The sequence below is a fragment of the Periplaneta americana genome, chromosome 7 (genome assembly GCF_040183065.1).
Source record: "Periplaneta americana isolate PAMFEO1 chromosome 7, P.americana_PAMFEO1_priV1, whole genome shotgun sequence".
Classification (NCBI taxonomy): domain Eukaryota; kingdom Metazoa; phylum Arthropoda; class Insecta; order Blattodea; family Blattidae; genus Periplaneta; species Periplaneta americana.
The window spans coordinates 168,317,308-168,339,712 of record NC_091123.1 but is presented as its reverse complement, the minus strand read 5'-3'; the positions used below and the strand labels follow the sequence as shown (position 1 = coordinate 168,339,712).

Sequence of the window (22,405 nt, the reverse complement as noted above, 5' to 3'; positions counted from 1 at the left end):
AGTACCTAAAAGTGAATGAAGTTACGTAGTTCAATAGATCTTGGGTACTTATAATTATAATCATTTATTGCATCCACTGATCATATACATGATATGCGACATGTCATTCACCCTCTACATGTACCGTAATGTTGTCAACTCTTTGCAGCCATAGTGTTTGCCCCTGACACATCAGTGCGATGAATAATGGAACATTGGTGGCATTTCGATAAGGGAAACAGGAGTATCGTTGCCAACAAACAAAACACTGTCTTTGTCTATCATAAATTCCACTTGCATTAGCGGAATTCGAATGTGGGTTACCAGCGTGGAAAACCAACTATTAATAGCTGTTCAGTTAACAATGCAACTTTCTACTAAGTAGGTATTAAAAATGATTTCTTACACTGAATAAAGATCTCAAACTTTTGTAATTAATTACTATTACTATTGTTATTAAATTTAAGAGACACAAAATGAAAATAGCCATTTTAGCAATTTGTACCTGAACAGCTGCGATGGAGATGAAAGAGTTCAGGACTTTGTCGAAAGTTGATTCATCTGTGCTCATTATAATGTCGTAGAGGTTGATGCCCTCCGGTTCCAGAGCTTCTGCACACTTCCGGATTCCTTTCTCGAATGGTTCTAGTTGCATAAGATCTTTCCCCATGCCGGCCCATTGAGAACCCATTCCGGAGAACACGAACCATATTGGTTTCTTCTCCCCGTTATATTGCTGAAATATTAAAAAGATGTATTTTATCACACTGCTATAAATATTTAACACACTGAACTTGAAAAGGAAATCAATATTATTTCCTTATATTCCATTTAATTATGGAAGACCAGACAATGGAAAATGCTGAATCAACTTCATACAGCATTAGTTGACAATTTTTGTATTTAGGCTAATAAATTAATTCTATTAAAAAATAAACTTACAGCAACTTCCCTCGCAGGAGTGGATGCCCCAAGAATGCTGAACCCTCTGTACGCATGGCCTACGACATTGCTGCTATGGATCTCATGAAGCAAACCTATCAAATCATCATCTCTCGGCAAGCTCTCAATCTGAAAGGGAGGAAAAGTTAAAATTAGAAGCAAAAAAATCCTCTTTTTATACTTACTTGAGATAAGACGACTGTGTTAATCAGTCATACCTGGTCCAAGAAGTGGTTCACCGCCTCTTCAGTCCTGCCGGACACAGCTACCAGACGAGGAACGCTGTCCAGGACAGCCGGGACTTTTGGTTTGGGATTTGAGCGGAGTATAATGTGTGCATTGGCACCACCGAAACCGAACGAGTTTATGCCCACCAAACCACCATTCCAAGGCAGCGGTTTATCTACCACCTATAAAAAAAGATATGCACACATCAACTTACTATTTGATTTCCCACGGACTTTACATCAAACTGCCCAATATGAAACAAAAATGAAATTTGATAAACTAAACACCAATAACTGAAAGAATAACAACACTGAAACACTTTATCGGGAAGTTAGAGAAAGAATGGTGCAAATCAACTAATGGTCATTGGACAATAACGAATCCTGCACTGGGATTGTATCTCTGAACTATGTATATAATACAAAACTGTTAATACAATAGGAACACTTCATCCGATGAGTCGATAGTATCAATATAATATGGAGACATTTCGTCAATTTTGTTCTAAACTTTTTCTCCTGACTAAAGCTTTAATTAATCAGACGTGCAATGAACACATGAGTAATGAACAGATATGCACAAATCTTGAATGTTCTCACTAGTACTGACAGTGTCTTGATTTTTAAAACAAAATATCATCAGAAAAAGAATGTCCTCAGAAGGTAAGTCAAGATATCTAAGTTTTGAAAAATATTTTTTACATGATGGTCTTTTTATGCACAACTCGTTTCCCATTTTTTTTTTTTTGGAAAAAAAAACATGTTTAGTTTCAGATGAGTTAGTTCAGAGAATTAATCCATATTTGATTATAGAAGTATAGTATACAATTCAAATCCATGTTTATGTTATACTTAAATTAAAACTTACTTGTTAGCTATTTTCTCTAGTTCTTGTAGGACAGATTTGATACAGTTACAATTTGCAAGAAATCGATCGTCCAGTTCAAAAGCACGACAACTCAAAAATTGCCATTTTCTAGTTATTTATACTACTGAAAGCCCCTTTCGGAGCTCTTTCCGATTCAGTATTGAGATAAGTCATATTAACAACCAAAAAGAAAAAAACTAAATAAACTGCTTTAGAAGTAATTATAACTATGGACTTTACTAATTCATTATTAGTACATTTCGAAATGTATTAATAATGAACTGGAAGATTGTGATATACTCGTCCTGAATACTGACTCATTTCTAATTGTCGTGGTTATGAACCAGAACTCTGTTCTTTCTAAGTAATTTATTTGAAACTTTCAACTGAAGATATCTCAAAACTTGTTTTTTTGAGTTGTCGCACTTTTGAACTAGACGATCGAAATACTTATTTCCAAGTCTGCACATCAGTTCGTAATTGTCACGTGATCACTACTACTATTGCATAGCCTGCTTTGAAAATAAAACTTACTTGCAAACGTCCATCACTCAGAGCCGGTATGTCTGGATTGGGGTTCTGATAATGCAGGTTGGGAGGAATCACACCAGCTTCCATTGCAATGAGGACTTTGGCAACTGAACAGAGACCTGACGCAGGTTCGGAATGACCCATGTTGGACTTCACTGAGCCTATTAACAGCGGAGTGTTGCGGTCTTTGCAGAAGAAATCTGCAATTGAGTTCACTTCTTGAGGATCTCCAACCTGTAATGACACAATTAGAATAATTTTACACAAAATACCACTGAAAACTACGTACAAATTGAATATTTCATGCTATTCAATTAAATCTTCAAGTTGCAATCTTGAATATCATTAACTTAATTAAATAACTTAACGTAGTTTTGCCACTGTGTAACCAATGTGTTAAGCTTACTTTTGTGCCAGTGCCGTGTGCTTCAACATAAACAACGTCAGCAGGATTGATGCCAGCCTCGGAATACACTTCCTTTATCAGTTTCTTCTGCATTTCACCGGATGGGAATGTGACGCCCTGCACTTTGTTGCCATCGGTATTTGTTTTGGCGTTTACCACGGTTGCATAGACACGTTTTGCTACTGATGCTTTCTGCAGGAAGATCACCACTGCCGCTTCACTTCTTACATAACCATTTCCTGAATTAAACATAATTGCAAATAAAATCAGTAATAGTTACAATAAGTGTGTTCAAATGAATGTGAATCAAAACGTTAAGGGTCACAGCTGCTCCTAAAAGTAATGACTACTTTGAATGAAAGTTTAAGAGGACAGTCTTGTTTTACATTCCACATTCGAATAGTACAAGTTAAGCATTTTGTAGTTGTTTGAGAATGCATATGTACCATTATGTAATTTTAGATTCATGATATAACCATCCTTTCTTTAATTTATGTATCAAAGAAAAAATAGAAGTTCTTACCTATTATTAAATACTGAACTGGCGGGAAAGTGATATTACATTCATTCTTTAATATATGAATGCTAAGATGTTTACCATTATACATAATATTGTACGTGAGATGATAGACAACATAAAGATATATGGATCATATTCGAAGTGTAAGAGTAAGGCAGAAAATAGGAAAGATTGGATAATGTCGGGTTTGCAGTGAAAGACCTGTTCTTGGACGGAACACTATGTAGTATATAAATAGCTCCTAATCACTCCATAATGCTAAAAAGATGTTGAATGTATTTGCTAGAAAGCTAATATACATGTATCGCGAATATTATAGATATTTTACAGATAAATTAAAGAAGAATGGAACATGTGAAATGAGCAGACAAAATAAGAAATGAAGCTGTGCTAGAGAAAGAATAATGCTGAAACTGATCAGGAAGAGAAAAAAAAATGGCCCGGTCATTGGCTAAGAAAGAACTGCCTAACTGCCTACTGAAGAATGCATTGGAAGGAATGGTGAACGGAAGAGAACTTTAGGGCAGAAGAAGATATGACGATAGACAAGACTGAGATATGTGTATCATATGCGGAGACTAAGGAGGTAGAAAATAGGGAAAATTGCAAATGGTGGGTTTGCATTGAAAGACACGCCTTGAGCAGAAAACTATGAATTGCAGATAAATGTCTCCAGTAATCTTTGATTGACACTATTATTCTTACAGGGAAAACAAACAAGCGCAGGGTTACAACACAAATGCCACGGTAGTGATATTAAACACATGAATAAAATGCCTCCATCGTCTAGATCATGTTGGATTCTACTAGTTTAATTCCATTTCTGAGGTGGGAAAGTTGGATTACCTGCATTGATAAGATAGTGGAGGATAACTTGTGGAATTTAATTTTGATGTAGGCGAGAGATAACAGGTTAAAATTTTCATTCAAAGACAAATCCATTACAAGCCATTAACCTACGAGATCAGTCGCAACTTCCGAAGATGTAGCATTACCAATTTCCATCACCCGCAAAGTTTGAACTCAGAGTGTTGGATCTTACTTACTGGCTTTTAAGGAACCCAGAGGTTCATTGCCGCCCTCACATAAGCCCGCCATTGGTCCCTACCCTGAGCAAGATGAATCCAGTCTCTACCATCATATCCCACCTCCCTCAAATCCATTTTAATATTATCTTCCCACCTACGTCTCGGCCTCCCCAAAGGTCTTTTTCCCTCCGGCCTCCCAACTAACACTCTATATGCATTTCTAGAATTGCCCATACGTGCTACATGCCCTGACCATCTCAAACGTCTGGATTTAATGTTCCTAATTATGTCAGGTGAAGAATACAATGCGTGCAGTTCTGTGTTGTGTAACTTTCTCCATTCTCCTGTAACTTCATCCCTCTTATCTCAAATATTTTCCTAAGAACCTTATTCTCAAACACCTTGGATCTACTAACAATAATTGTTGTTATTGTGGCCTGACTGTAACCAAGGACGACATGAAGAAATAAAAATGTGAACAGATAAAAATATTATCATACTTCCCACTACCTCTGAGACAATCTGCTTAGACTTAATTTGACGGTAACTAAGGCATATGATTTCATGGGTTATTTTACGACGCTGTATCAACATCTTTGGTTATTTAGCATCTGAATGAAATGAAGGTGATAATGCCGGTGAAATGAGTCCGGAGTCCAGCACCGAAAGTTACCCAGCATTTGCTCATATTGGGTTGAGGGAAAACCCCAGAAAAAACCTCAACCAGGTAACTTGCCCCGACCGGGATTCGAACCCGGACCACCTGGTTTCGCAGCCAGACGCGCTGACTGTTACTCCACAGTGTAATCATAATGACATATGAAAGAATGCTCCTTAAGTCGAGTTCCTCACTCTAGTCCATGACATGACATGATATGAACGTACCAGAAGAATCAAACGCTTTGCACATGCCCTGGGGGCTGAGCATGTTCAGCCGGTGGAACTGCAGTGAACATGTTGGCTTCAGCAAGAGATTCACTCCCCCCACAACGGCAGAGTCGCACTGGCCCGTGCGGATGGCGCTCACTGCCTGCTGCATTGCGAACATGCTGGAGGAGCAGGCTGTGTCGATGGCGTAGCTTGGACCTGCAAGAACAGATTGGAGGTCAATGTACATTGCACAAATGATGAGAAAGCCTTCATTATCATTCAGAAGTGTCATAACTGGAACAACAAATGATATAAGATTTGAATGAAACATTTACTTAAAAAAAATTCAGACACTGAAAGTAAATTTCATATAAATGCAAGAATTAGCACTAAGCCAGTTACATTATCTTTTAGAATAGTTTTCATTTAAAAACTAGCTTTTAAAATAGTAAATTTGTGTCGAAGATCATCCGAAGTATTTTCACATTCATCATTAAAATAAAAGTAAAACGAATTTTGCCAGTTAATATGGGGCTAATTTAAAATGTATCTTCAAAATGTAATGAAGAACAGTACCTCTCAGTTTATCACTCAACTAAGGAGACAATACAACAAAAGAAATTAGAATTTACCTTCGGATTTGCAGCTGTAAAGTAAGTAGAATGTGAAAAATCAGAAAGTAAAATTTGGGAATCAATCAGATAGAAATGATATTTCAAAGAGCAGCCTACCAAATATAATGCTTAATGCTTACCACTGAAATCGAATGTGTACGATATCCTGTTGGGAAACATGGCACGACAGCAACCTGTCAGACCATAACCATTAACTTTTTCTGGATCTGCCGTCCAATATTCGTCAGACTCACTGCTTGATACACCAATGAATACGCCAGTCTTGCTACCACGTACATCTGATGGGTTGATACCTGAACAATAACAACAGTATGCGTGTAATTTTTTATTTTGAATTGCAAATATTAAAAAAAAAAAAATTCATTTCAACACATAGAAGGCAAAATAATAGACACGAACTTACAAGACTTAAAAAAATGAATTACAAAAAATATCATTAAATATCAATAATAAAAGCTTTTTTATATCGGCAACAAATTATTTTGTTTCTATGCACTTTGTTTTGAAGTACTGGATGGGTCCAAGGTTTCCACGATCGTGAAATTGTATTCGACACATGATAGGGTTAGTAGGATTATTCTCTTCACTTCAATCAGTTGTCCTCTTTCGAAAGACATGGCACCTGAACGTAAAGGTTGGGTTGAAAACTAAATTACAATATTGCATAACTGTAGATCTAGAATAAAACTGCATGGCACAGTACTTTATTTTCCTTTTTCGGTCTTATTTACTGTAGTTCAAAGTTGCAAAGAATTTACTGTAATACAGTACACGGTATTTAGCATTAAAGTGCAGTAATACATTTCATTTAAAGCGTGAAGAGATACATAATACATATTATAAATTTACTGTTAGATTGTGGAGCCTCCCTCCCAATAAAGGACACTTCCCAGATGCGGACAGATTGTTACGTCCCTTCGATGTCCGTAAATGAGAGGTTTCACTGTAGTCTAGTTTTCAAGTTTAACGTAATTATAGGATAACGTACTTAATAAACTTCCTCAATCTACAGTATATACACTAACCTGCATCTATAAGAGCTTCATGTGTGAGTTCCAGAAGGATACGGAGTTGTGGATCCATGACATGTGCCTGTTTTGCATGGACACCAAAAAATGTGGCATCGAAGTGCGCCAAATCTTTTAATTTGCCTGTTCGTGTAGGCAAACCATATAACCCTAGAAGAAACACAAGTTCAAAACATAAGATACACTTCTTTTCTTTAATGGTGATACTGTTATTATTGCTATTAGTGAGTTATCCTCCCTCACCTGATGGCCATCGTCGTTCATCATCTGTAATTAGATCGACACCTGCAAACAACTGTTCTCTGAATTCTTCGATGGTACTGCTTTCTGGGAGACGACCAGAAATGCCAGAGACAACCACGTCGTCATCACCGCTGCTCCATGCACGAGGCGTTCCTCCCACTTCCAGGGGTTCCACGGCTCCACGTCCTCCCACTGGGGCATGCACTTCGACTTCTGGGAATCTTGCAGGCATTGTGTTATAAATATGGTTCTTTCTTGCTAATTAAGATCCTGGAGTACACGTAACAAATCTGTAACAAATGATGAAAACAACTATAACAAAATATTGAAGCCAAGTGTACTAGATAACGGTAAGCGTTTAGTAATATGGTGTACACCTAGAGAAATTACAAATATAATATTAGCTATATAATTATCGTACTGTCTGTCTTAAGTATTTGTTCAACATCGTTTTTTTCCTAATTCCTAACCACGCTCATGGTGTGTTAATGTAGAATTTGACCACTTTCCTCAATACGTACGAAATGCTTAAATGTTTAAACCTAATTTGGGAAACAGACAAACACATACCGGTAGTTTAATGATAAGAAATATATTCAACTTACAAAATATTTTAGTGAGGACACTATGAAATTCGCTGAAATTAGGATGATTTGTATATGTGCAGAGAAACGCTAAGCATATGTCTATGCGTCACTCTCACTCTACATACTTCTGAATCCAATCTGATTTACTGTAACAAAGGCAAACATAGAAAAATATTTTCTGCTTTACACAAAGTCATATTTAATTTCGAGAAACGACTTCAGTCGTAAGTAATATGTCGTTATTGCATTATTGAATTATTTATTTTTTGTACAAAGGACATCTCTTTTTATGTACTTATTTATTTATCTACCCTTGTACCATCAATAAAAACATATTTTTTATTACTTTTAATTTGCACAGTCTTTGTACGAAAGTACTTACGCGGTATTCTGACATATAGCGTAATTCCGAATATATCTAAATTTTAAACAATATCTATGCAAATATTTAAATTTATTGAATAACAAATGTAACAAATTTTCGATTAATAATTAGTTTAGAATGTAATTAACTGCTAATCCTTCCTTCACATATTCCGACATATAGGCCTAAACACTACTAACACATTAACCATTTTAGAATAGACATGGGAAAAGTTATTTCTCTTTCTGTAACATTTGAAGGGATATTTTTTAAATTTTAATTTCATAATTTCTTAAGAGATTTAATGAAGTCTATTGTTGTATGTTATTAGTGTTATTACCAACGATTAATACAATGTTACAAATAAACCGATATTGTAATACTGTATTTACTTACGGCTTAATGAAGTTTAATAAATCTAATAATACAATGATTTCAAGTTTTTCTATAAACTATTCCTCTGATTGAGGTTCTGACATATGTGCATCTATTATCATGCAGTAAGACCACAGTATAAAGAATCGGACAGTTGACTAAACAACTATAAAACTAAAAGATATACCTATTATAGACATTATAGCCATCGATCGCCGGAATCAAAGATGCCTCATTCTTGACCCCACTATCCGTTTCGAGAAGGATGATCAACAAGCCAACAACGTTAACAATGAAAAGAAGTCTATTTACAACCCATGTATTCCTCACTTCAGTGAGAGATACAAAATGAATATTAATACATGGGAAGTGAAAGGACTTCTTTTTGGCGCTAGGGGAACTTCATTTAAGTTAACCAAAACCATTCTCCTTTCTCTTAAATTTTCTAATGAGGACATTAACAAAATTTGTCTAATGGTATTGAGAGATTCATTATCCATTCTACACAATCACTTGTATAATAGTAAGTAATTTTTTTCCCCCTTCATCTCATTACTCTTCAATGTATTTTCATCTCATGTTTCTCTGAACTCAAATTGTACTTTATTTTTAAATTTATCATTGTTCCGTATTCTCTCCGCAATCATATTGTATTTTTCATTTAACCTCTGCTTTGCATTCTGGATCCTAGTGGTCAGCCGTAGATTTCGGCCAGATGTCCCAAATTGTGGAATTTGTTGTATACACAGATTTTCTGTGTGAATTTCTTTTCCTACAATGGATATGCTTCTCATTGACAACGACAGTTTAAAAAAAAAATAGCTTCTAATCTTAATAAATGCACTGAGGACATTTAGGACCTAGCAAGAAAAACTTTAGAGCAAAGAAATTTGACATTTTATCCCAAAGAACTGAGTGGGTTGCCTTTTATAACGGTCATAATGAATTCCGTTAAAATCATTATCCTATAGTAATTTCCAATAAAATAAATACGTGCCACGTAGACAGGAAAAGTTAAAATGTTATAGTCCAAAACTTAAGTAATGGGTTAACCTACAGTATATTTCTGATTTACCTCGCAGCAGATTGAGTGTCATATCTGTAAACTCTGCCTCACTTCCCCCCCCCCCTCTATAGTTATAATGTTAGATCAACTTGCTCGTTACTGAACAGGTCACAAATATGTTACTAAATAAACATTTCAAATGCGTCTCCCAGTTCATATAATTAGGTTGAAAAAACCAAAGACTAATATATTGCGCAATACCCTTGCATTCTGTAGTATAACACAAGATACCACGTTAAAAAAATTCTGGCGTAAAGCGCGTTTAGTGTTTCCGTACATTAACAAGTCCAGAACACCATTCTTTTTATGTTGGGACCTGTAGGCCTGCATAACTCCGCAGATAATACTGACTATACAAAGAAACATTTGTTGCACTAAAGTATTTCGAAACTAACTTACTTACAAATGGCTTTTAAGGAACTCGGAGGTTCATTGCCGCCCTCACATAAGCCCGCTACCGGTCCCTATGCTGTGCAAGATTAATCCAGTCTCTACCATCATATCCCACCTCCCTCAAATACATTTTAATATTATCCTCCCATCTATGCCTCGGCCTCCCCAAAGGTCATTTTCCCTCCGGCCTCCCAACTAACACTAAGATATTTCGAAACACTTAACGAAAACGAAAAGGACGTGAAGTATTCCAAATTCTCCAATCTTTCCTATTTTCTGTCTTCCTCTCAGTCTCGGCATACGGACCATTATATATCTTAATATTCTCTATCCTGGTATCTTCTTCTGTCCCGATCTTTTTTCCGTTTACCATTTCTTCCAGTACATCTTTCAGGATGCAGTTTCTTCTCAGCCACTGACCTAGTCAATTCCTCTTTCTCTTCCTGATCAGTTTCAGTATTATTCTTTCTTCACCCACTCTTTCTAGCACAGCTTCATTTCTTATTATTTCTGTCTATTTCACACGCTCCATATTCACATTTCAAGTCCTTCTAGTGCCTTCTCTTCACTTCGTCGAAATGCCACACTCCACACAAAGTACTTCACTAGTCTCTTAGTTCTTTCTCCAGAGGTCCGCAGAAGATGCTCCTTTTTCTATCAAAAGCTTCATTTGGCATGGCTATCCTCCTTTTCACTTCCTGGCAGCAGCTCATGTTCCTGCTTACAGTACACCCCAAGTATCTGAAGCTGTCCACTTTAAAAATGAAATGTAAAGTGTTGGAAACTCTGAAGTTGAACACGTTAATCAACAATGGAATGGTTTTGAAATTACTGTAAAGAATACGATATCAACAATGGAATCTATACTAATAATAAATCTGTAGCCGAAATTTTTCTGGTAATTTTCGATTTTCCAAAAATAATTGGTCCTAACATATATAATTAACCACCCTGAAACCGAAAATCGCTTTTTTGAAATATTTGTTTGTATGTCTGTCTGTATGTTTATCTTTTCACGCGATAATGGATGAAAGGATTTCGATGAAAATTGGAATATAAATTATGTTCGTTGTAACTTAGATTTTAGGCTATATGACATTCAAAATACATTATTTAAAAGGGGGGTTATAAGGGGGCCTGAATTAAATAAATCGAAATATCTCGCTTATTATTGATTTTTGTAAAAAATGTTACATAACAAAAGGTTCTTTAAAAATAATTTGCGATAAGTTTTATTCCTTGAAAAATTTTGATAGGACTGATATTTAATGAGATAAATGAGTTTTAAAATTAAAATAACTGCCATCTAAAGCCGTATAATGAAATAAAAAACAAATGACTTCGTCTATAAGGGGCCTTGGACATCAACAATCGAAAGCTATGAAAGATAGCCTACAGAGAATGTTTCTGTGTTTGTATGAAGTAATATCGGAAGCTAAATTAACCGATTTGTCTAATTAATTATTATTTCACCATTGGAAAGTGTAGTTTCTCTAGATGGACATGATGCTATAATGTTATTACAGTAACTTCTGATATAATATAATGTAATGTAATATAATATTAGTACATTATGCAACGAGCCTCTAATGATAGTAATTAAGAAGCGAGTATGGATGTTTATGAAACTCGCTTGCGCTCGTTTCATAATTTTCATACGAGCTTCTTAATTACCATTATAGGCGAGTTACATACGACTTTTTATGCTCGACCATATTTCTAAGTTGAAATTATTCATTTTATTTGTATCTAACTGACCTTGAGCAATACCTCGTAAATTGTGAGATGTGCGCAGACGCGAAAGTATTGATTTTTTCCGAGGAACAGATGTCCACACTGACCTTGACAGCCTATAAGAACCTACAGAGTAAACTAAATATTAACTTTGATATGACATTGAAATTAAATTAGACATTGAAAAACGAGATGACAAATTGAATTTATTTGAATATTATTTACAATTAACGCTAATTATTATAGTAACAGAACATAACGTTCTGCGACAGTATTGGATTTCCAGCCTCCGTGACTTTTCGCTAATTCTCTTTCGATTGCATATCCGAGAATAATCGATACTTGCGGTTTTATAACGGTACAAAGCTGACTTGTCATTGGCTGAACACCTGTACTTTAATGAGTAGGTGTACTTTAATGACATGCATTAAAAGACTGCTACCAGGTGTATAATTACTACATTTCGGCATGGTCGAGCATAAAATATAATATAATATAATATTATAATATATAATATAATATGTAATATTTTACGAGTATAATATAACTTAAGTTATTTGAAGGGTTCAGAACCATAGTGGGCCAAGCGCCATTTACTGAATACGTAGAAAACAAGGGTTAAAATTAAGTTATTACCGTAATTCAATGAAACATATAACAAGTAAAATGAAGTATACACATTAAATCTAAATGATGTCAATGTTCATTAAACTATGGTTGCATGTAATAAAAATTAGAAACATGTTAAAGGATTGTCATTGCACCAATGAGTGGTCTCTGGACCAAAATGATCGCATTTTAATTATTTGGATGCAATTTAAATTAAGTAACATATTAAACGATTTATCCTTCTATCAAACACGAATGTTCCCTGGATCAAATGTCCTATTTTAATTATGTAATTACTTTATATTTATTTCTAACGGGTGCAGCGGAGCGCACGGGTACGGCTAATAATAATAATAATAATAATAATAATAATAATAATACTAATACTGAACATTGATCTATGTACAGTAAATAAAATCTATGTACAATAACTACTTTCTTTTTAAGTAAACGTACATTTTTTTAATTTCGGGTATTTAATCAATGGCTCATAATGCTTGCGTACAGCAGGCGCTACTCTGCTTTGAAAGAACATGAGCTGTCGTGTAACAAGGTTCAATTCTGCGAAGCTCGTGCGACAGCAATAGCCTATTGGTTGTTGTAAAATATAGACCCAATCAAGAACCGTAACTTTATTACACATTAGTTAATTAACTACCTATTGTTTTGATATATGTTACCGTTAAAACCCGAAATCCGTGAAAACCAGTTCAATTCGTAAAAACTAGTTTAAGGAAATATAGATAGCGAGTTTTCGCAATGAACATCGAGTTTTCGTAAGGTCTAGAATCAGTTTGGTTTCTTTAGGCCACGGCTGGGCGCCGGAAGCTATTCAACTCTAGACGGGGAGGCTTAATATTCAACGACGCTGCGCGGTGTTGGACGGGGAAGGAAGGGGTTGGAGAAGTCATATGGCTCCCCGTGAGAGACTAGAATTCGCTCTTGGTGCCCAGGCTAGTCCTTACGAAAACTCGCTTCCCAATGTAATTGCTTAAATTAGTTTTGACGAATTCGGGTTTTAACGGTAACATATAGGCAGTAAAATTAATGTATCATAAGCGCACATTGTTTCAAGATGTTCACAGCTTGAGTACAGTACGAAAAAAAATGCTTGTCCCAAAAATTTTCCACTCCTCAAGACTTGCACCACCGGGCCATGGTCCATGTTGCCCTACGTGTAAATATGGCCCTGATTACAGGAACGGGGGTGAGGAGATGAAGATCGGAGAAAAGAGAAGATTGTATATTTTAGGCACGGGAATATGCTGTTAATTCATTATAAACCTGTATAATAATAATAATAATAATAATAATAATAATAATAATAATAATAATAATAATAATAATAATGACAATTCTGGCAACTTTGCAAAGGATCGGTCGACTCGTCTATATCCTGGATGCTGTGCTCTTTATACTATATGAACTGCGTACCGTACTGTAAAGTCTTAGAAAAAGTTGTTTTTTTTTTTTCGTTGTTGGTAACTCTATAGCATCTATTAGATGCTTTATTGTTGTGCTAACAGATGGAGTTACTTGTCAACAATGTGATGCTGAAACGTGTGTTCAGGTTACTGCCCAGCGACAGTCCTGATGTATTTTATATTTTGATGATTGGTTAATTAATATTAACCCGGCACACTCACATTCAAAAAAAAGTTCTGTCGCACAGATACTTTATAAGTCCCAGAAAGGAGGCAGTGCGCATCATCGACGACGAAACAAAACTAATTTTATTACCTCAAATAATTCTTCTCTTGTAGGGTTATCAGACGTCCGGATTCCACCGGACATGTCCTGCCTTTTAGTGTGTGTCCCGCGTCCGGCCAGGCATTGTAAAAAATCGTACATTGTCCTGCTTCGTAATGCTACTGGACATAACAATACAAATTTTCGCGCTATGTCGTTGTAATGCGATACACTTTATCGAATCTACAGTATGAGCAAAGAACATCGAATGACAACCGTGATATAGCAGGCGGTAATGCTTCGATCATGGAAAAATATCGATTACAGGATGCGGAAGCAGCTTTCGAATATCGATTAGTGTACTTCTGGAACTTCCTCAGAGTCTCTTAAATCGATTCTAGTGTACAGCAACTTCAACAACTTATATTCTTATCAGAATTATTCAAAATCAGTGTCACATTTTTATGTCCCGCTTTTTCAGGAGAAATATAATTTTATTTTATTGGGGTTTTTACGACGCTGTATCAACATCTAGGTTATTTAGCATCTGAATGAAATGAAGGTGATAATGCCGGTGAAATGAGTCCGGGGTCCAGCACCGTAAGTTACGTCAATTTTTGTTCTAAGACAGTACACACGTCGTTAGACTAACCCGAAGCTACAGTTCGTAATATAATGATGTAATTTCCTGAATACAATTTGGTTACAAGAATTTGTAAGGGGAATAGGAGTTCAAAATGCTCGAGATACAGTTATGTGATTATGGTGAGGCCGAGCAACCAACTGACCGTACTGTTTCGTTATGACCTTACAATAACGGACACTCAGGAAACAGATTTCCCGTACATTAACACCATACTGCACAACATCGATTCATGATTAGAAAATTATTGGAAAAATAGCACAGGACAGTAAGAGGAAATTAGCGAGAGCATAATGACACGAAATAGGTCTATTTACTGATTTGAAATACGAGTTGAACATATTTCAAGAACGTACCCGATAAAGCTGAAAAATCATGTTTAAATCTTATTTGGTACATACAGCCGAACCAAATCGAGATGAAATAATTTAAATTCAAAATTTTCACTACTGGATTCTTCTAAAAAAAATCCCCATTACGAAGAGTTCGCGGGAAAAACGATGAATGTCACAGTTTTAAGGTTGATGTCATTATCTAATTCAATGGATCACTACGAAATTTAATGTTGTTCTTATGAAAAATGGTAGAAAGGAGAATTATCACCACGAATACAGTAATCCTTTCCTTTATTTTCTATAGAAACAGCACTACATCTTGCAGTTATAGACTCAATTAGGTCATTATCTAATCCTTAACAGAAACGTGACATTCATCGTTTTTTCCGCGAAGTCTTCATGTGTTTAACTTAAGTAGTAAATCAGTGGAAACTAACAACCCTACTTAATAACCAGACATCAGAATTTTGTGGTCATTTGTAACTTATCAGCTTACATTACGGGAGAGAAGGAAATCACGACAGTTCGAATATTGTTAACCCTGGAATTAGTAACTTCCCAATTAGTCACGTATTAAACAACTTTTGTATTTTAGTACATTGACTAAGTGCAAATATAATAGTGACGATGGATATTTTAAAAACAAATTAACGCAGTAATAAAGTTTCATGAATAAATGGGTTTTCACATATTGTTTGCTTCATTATATAATCTTTGCAAAGACTACGCAGCCTTGGACGCTAAGTAAAACATCTATGTATTTGTTCCGAAATTTCTTCAGGTTTCTCAAATCTGCGTGTTATGTTTCTAAACTACGTCATACTGCATGTCACGTCATTATCCCTTCATTCTGAGTTACATAAACCATACCCTATTCACTCTCAACGACATAGCCTACACATCCTTGATCCTACAATGAAACTTGTCAGGACTATTCACAGACGACCAATTAACTTTATGTATAAAATATGTTTTCATGTCAATTCCTTGTTCGTACAGTTCACAACAGTATGAATGAATTTTAAAATTGTCTTGAAAACGGCTAATGAAGTCTCCAATCCGGATATTATACTCAGTGAAGATTCATAATTGTAGAAGTCGATCTTTCTTCTTATAACTTAGCGCTTTAAACTCCGCTAAATCCATCCTTGGACATTTTAGGCTTCTAGTTTTCTACTTAATTGTGGGAGGAACACTATGGATTGGAAAGTACCATCTAATCGAACGATGTACCTAATACATCTTGATTACACAACTTTTAACACTGTATCACTTCGGAATATGCATGGTAAGACTTTCCTGTGTTAAATTTCAACGTACCTCGTTTACATGTTTCGACCTATTTATGGGTCATCTTCAGAACTGGTCGTTGTTGGTCTCGGCGCCACTTGTTCTGTTTCCTGTGAGGGTGTGTTCGTGTGGTATATATTATTGTACAGACACACAAAAACACACCCCAACGAAATTCTCAACACACAACTCAACTTCAAAACACACACACTCTTTGACTCTACACTATACCACAGGAACACACCCTCACAGGAAACAGAACAAGTGGCGCCAAGACCAACAACGACCAGTTCTGAAGATGACCCATAAATAGGTCGAAACATGTAAACGAGGTACGTTGAAATTTAACACAGGAAAGTCTTACCATACATATTCCGATGTACCTAAACTAAGCTTTCCTTCCTTTGAAAGATGGCCACAATGTGAAACCTAAGTTACATGTACAGGGTGGTTCACTTTTTTTGCTCAGAATGTCTTCGGAAATAAGCTCCGTAAGGGACGTTAAATCCTCGTGAATCACCCTGTATATAGGATTACCTATATATAGTAGAGATTCGTCAATTCGACATTAGCTAATTCGAGTTATTGGGCAATTCAAATAATGTTTATTCCCCTTGAAATTCCTATTTAAACCAACGTTAAAAATTCACACTTAATTTGAAATTTTTAAGCTTGCTTTAGGGCTTCATTGGTTTCAACGAAAATAGTTCCTATCTGCAATATTTTAGAGAGAGGAGAAAAGATTTTCATGGAAATCTCAGTGTTAATTATTCCAAGAATTGAAATCTATTCTTAAACTTTCCCTAATGGCAAGACAAGCAGTCGAACTAGAAGATCGTTGTTACCGTTAACAGATTTCGCACTGAAACTGACTGCAGCACAGCGGGATAGATGGAACTGCTGTTTTCGTGGCCAAAACAAAAAAAAATCGTTTTTATTTTTTAGGAAAATATTTATTCCATATTGAATCTATGATAGTTAAAGCATCTTATAAGCGTATATTTATGGCATTAGCGTTTTAGCGCAATCCTTCTCGTAAGTTGACACTTTTGATCAAGCCCAGTCAGAAAATTCGTGCTCTCTAAAATGTTATGCTTTACCTTCCCGTGCATGTTGTGTTCAACTGATATACCAATATTGGCCACGGATACCATTCACCAAGGCATGCTCTTACGTTTTCACTCATTATGCCAACCATATCTTGTTATATATTAGAGCTGATAAGGTTACACAGGTATTCAAGTTTTTATTGATTTATGTTTCAAGTTTCAAAAGGCTTGCAGTGCGCGATATGCTGACTCATACTCGAATGTAAATTTATTGTTGTTTATCACTGATCATGATCGAATGCTTTTGTTTTGCGATCTTCTGCACGCCTACGTGTTATTTTTATTTACATTCTTTCAGAGAAGTATCGCGTGAAGAGGGAAGTAACTTGACGTGACGAAGTTGCAAAATTAAACAAGGATGCTCTGTATCAAATACAGTGTTGCCAACTGGACGGAAATTCCGTCAAAATTGACGGAATTTCAACATAGCGGACGGGAAAAAAATGGCTCTGACGGGTGACGGATTTTCTGGCGGAAATTACGATTTATATCGTTTTTTGACATTTTTTGCTGCTGTCATTTTTAATTGTTTAATTTTTGGGAGATTTTACTTTTTATTTGAACAGCCCTGCCTATTCCGTACTATGTTTAAGAATTCCCTGTTTCAGATTTCCTCGTAATGAAGTCAGATGTTGACGAATGATTATTTTAATCAGAATTGGTAAGTTGTGACGGATTTCCAGGTGTTATACTGACGGGGATACAATTTATTTGTTGGCAACACTGATCAAATAGTGAACTTCAGTGATAAAGGTGATTATGTATACAATTCGATACTAAAAGCTGAACATTTTTGTCACAACAAAATGGCAGCAAGTCTACAGGGACTTAGAAAATTTTCTGTCTAGTAACACTCGTTGACTTTCGAAGAATTTTGAATTTCTTAACTGGAAATCAACAAAGACATGAATTGCATAGCCCTGCTCTTTCTTTCGAAGGGAAATCTGAAAGATCGAAGTGATGAATTAGCATAAAAATATTAGCCTATCTTCTTTCAATAACAGGCCGCGTTTATGCTTAAAGCTCCAAGCGTGCCTGAAGACAATTATGTATTGTTACAGGAAGTGAATAAAACACCCACCATGCCAACTGAAGTTAGAAAAATATATTTGATTTCGATAAGCCATCACCTGTAGGTCATACCACAGTCTACTATATACAGTCACGAAGCTTGAGTTTTGAGGGTGCTAGAAACAATAGATTGTGACGGTTCTATTTTGCATTGCCTGTAATGAGGCGATATTAGCGATCCTAGTGGTGACCAACTATCTAATGTTTGCATATTTACTACGTATTGAGCTTCGCGACTGTATATACTAGACTGTGGTCATACCTTGATGAGGCGATGGCATGTTTACTAGATAATAATTTCAGTAACAGTAATATATCAACATCCAATTACATATGAAAGTGAAATCGCCAATATTTTCAAATCTTTAAAAAAGAATTAAGGAATAAAAACTTTCTTGCAAATCTTTAGGCCTGCATGAGCTGAAATTCCCTTAAATATCTTACTAGAACACAATGCTAAAAGACTATTGCGAGACATGTTAACAGATGATAACGAATTTTGAAATTTGGAACTAATCTAAATACCTAACCTTTTATAAAAAAAGCTTTAGGGGCCATGAAATTATTCACCGCTTTAATTATATTACTGTTTATCAATATTACGAAACAAAAACTGTCATAAAGGCCATGACCGTCTAGAAACATCGATACCGAAGAGATAAACCGATTCGGCCGTGATGAAACAAAAGAAAATACGATAGAGATTTTAGTTCGAGATAAAATGGACACACAATTTTGATGACCATACTCTTAGTAATTGGAGATTCCTTGTAAGATGTCTTAATTTTCTATGTAGAAATGTCCAAACAAATTGGTGGTCCAGGGAAAATCATTGAAATAAATGAGAGTAACAGTGGTGCTACCTCTCAGTAATGTTCAGAACGAAGGAGGTAGGGAGGAAAAAAAAAAACAAATTTATCCTTCTAACAACGCCACAGACCAACGTCATGTTATTATGTTGGCGACATTTTGTATTTAGTTAAATTTTGGTCATAACCGTAACGGCACGGTTCAAAGCTACCGTACAAATTCTCCAGTTTAGAGGTTGTGGAACGCGAAATGGAACCAACACGAACGATTTCATTGTAGAAATTTAATTTTGGTATTTCATTTCACTTAGCAGTTCCAAATCTAATTCTGGTCGGCGACTTACAACCATTGTAGGCCTAATCTTGGAATATAGGCTTCCATGGCCAAACGTTTCGTAGCAACAATGCCAACAGATCACGGCTCTTTAGCCCGGATAACATCGTTCCATATTGTAGGCCTACTTCAGGTTTTCTTGTGCAGAGAGGAGTTGAAGGTTACGGTGCTGAGTAACTTAAAAGTTGATGAGTTGCAAAAGTTTACGAACTCCCGTTTATCTAATCGAAATATAATATCTGAGTTGTGTATTGTCACAGGCGCAATACACAGTAATTCTGAACGTAGTGCGCTATTTAAGATATTGGCTACCACTAATCAGTCTATTCCAGGGTGGGATGATTATGATGATCAAGCGTCTATCTGCATTACATTCTTTTGGAGTTCAATATACAGCACACTGACCATACAATGCAGTAAATTCATCTTTCTAGCACAGAGCTTAACTAAACTGTTACAGCGTAGGCCCATCACTAAGTCGCTGAAAATTGGTAATTGCTCTCCTCCGTATCTGATTGCACAAATGAACAACGATTGCGCAGTCCGTACCGGCCCAGATCTGCAATTGACTTCTCGGAAGAGTGAGTCTTTAGTAAAGACTCTTTACTGACGTGTGAGTACAACAATGCAAGGTGCTTTCCATAGATTTCCCATCTTCATACTGAAATGACTAGGCAATGTTTCCCATTACATCGTAACAGGCACACAATACAAGTCTCGTAACTTCGTAGGTCATAACTTTTGTGTCGACTGACTATAGGCTATCTATACCTTTAGTTCAGAGGCACTTTGAATATATCAATATATGAATTTTATTTCGCATATAATGGCTTCAGCTCACTTGTACAGTTCATATAGACTGACTGGACGTCGTTTTTAACTAGAAGTGCTGCTGTCTGTGATGAAGTAGTCTCTTCCCCCTATACTGTACTAACTTATAGCCCAATACGATGTACGGAAGGACCAAACTAAACTCGCTCTTCGTAATCGTGGTCAGCATGAGACGCCACAGCGTTAAGTACAACAAACACCCAGTCCACACCAGAAATCGAACCATAGACTACTTCGTTGAAAAGCTCAGCTGCAGCGGAGGACAGACGATCTGTAACCTTTACTTAACGAAGCAGCCATTGCTTTACAGTTTGGAACAGCCTCTGAGAAAACTCAGGTAGTCAACCGAAGAGAATTCGAACCCTGGCCCATTGCAGCCTCGGATCAAGGGCACCGATTCGCTTATGACGATGTCGGCGACGACTATGACTTTGATGGATATAAAATAATCATCCTTTAGGTGGAATTTCGATCAGAAAGAAACTAAGTTACACAAATTAAGGATATAGACTGAACGTTTCGCAATCGGGATAACATAACCATTAAGATAAGTTCCAGAAATCGTAAACGAAAGGACTGAATAATTATTTGAAATCCATACCAAGAAATATTCAAGAGATTCTGTATAGAGCATCGCATCGCAGAAAAGTGCAATGTTGATATTTTAAGAAAGAAATCCCAGGAAAAATAACAATTTATGTAATAACACAAGAAAACTATAAAGTGCTATATATCAAACACTTAACAGAACTAGTAATGTAGTAGTAATAAACTAGCAATAAGAGGAGATACTTCAAAAGGTCATCATGTAAACATACGATGCCATATGGGAAGATGAACTAACCTAGGTATACAAAGGCAACAATGAAAATATGTAGTCATTTTAGCCTATTATTATTATTCAGAAGACTAATAGAGTATGATCATTGGAAGTACATTTTAAACATTACATTATGACCTTTAAAGTAGCTCATCTTATTGCCATTTTATTACTTCACTAAATTACTACCTGTTAAGTCTTTGATGGACAGCACTTTCTAGCTCTGTTATTTATTAGTGCTATTACAAACAACGTTATTTTTCTTGGGAATTTTCTTAAAACATCAACATTCAGGCTTGGAGGTGCGAACGGTCATAGTAATGCATTTAACTAGTACATACGTATTATGTACTTTTGCCACATACTACTTAATTGATAAACCACTGTCCGTTCGAAGAAGAGTTTCGCAGTGGTATCAAGGCGAAGACATGCAGTGTAGTTCAATACATTAAAATTACTTTCGTTAACATGCAAATAAATCTCATAAATTGTCTTTAGATTATTACGCGTTTTGATTTTTCTTTTTCTGAAGATTTTCCGCGAAGAAAAATTTTGCCTGTTTTGAGTTGTGATAAGATCGAGTTAAAGTCACATCAATATACGACATTGTTCTAAGTTTTGGTTGTATAAGATTAGTAAGTTCTGGAAATAAACCCTCATGAATAAAGGCAGATTACAGTTCGCCAAGAATAGTGCTTCAAATGCTCAGATCTGTAATAAAGCTGCATCTGCACGGTTCAACTTTCTATGCTCTTAAGCAAGCAATCTGAGAAGAATATTGAAAGAATCAAGTTGAAAACGAAAGTTCAATTAAGATGCACGTCTACACGGTGCGTCGTGTTGAACGTATATATAATTAATAATATCAACCCAATACTTAGGCCTACTTGATTCGCAAAATGGGATGTGGAAAGATTACTGTACTAATTAATATACAGTAGCTAGTTCTTGGTTTTTTTTTTTCTGGCGGAACGCGCCACAATGGCACTTTTTTTTTTTTTTGTAATTCTTATCTTGGAACCGAGAAGCGTATTAATAATTATGTTCTTAACATCATTTTTCTTTGAAC

The 22,405-nt window shown here is 35.8% G+C and overlaps 1 protein-coding gene across 1 annotated transcript in view; it reads right to left on the bottom strand.

Moving 5' to 3' along the window:
- LOC138703684 (fatty acid synthase-like) overlaps nt 1-22,405 on the bottom strand; it is an 89,503-nt gene that overhangs the window by 36,490 nt on the left and 30,608 nt on the right. The window contains 9 exon segments of the mRNA XM_069831783.1: nt 485-715; nt 922-1,050; nt 1,140-1,331; nt 2,551-2,781; nt 2,954-3,192; nt 5,387-5,587; nt 6,126-6,299; nt 7,032-7,184; nt 7,278-7,567. Of these exon segments, the coding sequence (XP_069687884.1) occupies nt 485-715; nt 922-1,050; nt 1,140-1,331; nt 2,551-2,781; nt 2,954-3,192; nt 5,387-5,587; nt 6,126-6,299; nt 7,032-7,184; nt 7,278-7,509 (1,782 nt within the window). The 5' untranslated portion in view covers nt 7,510-7,567.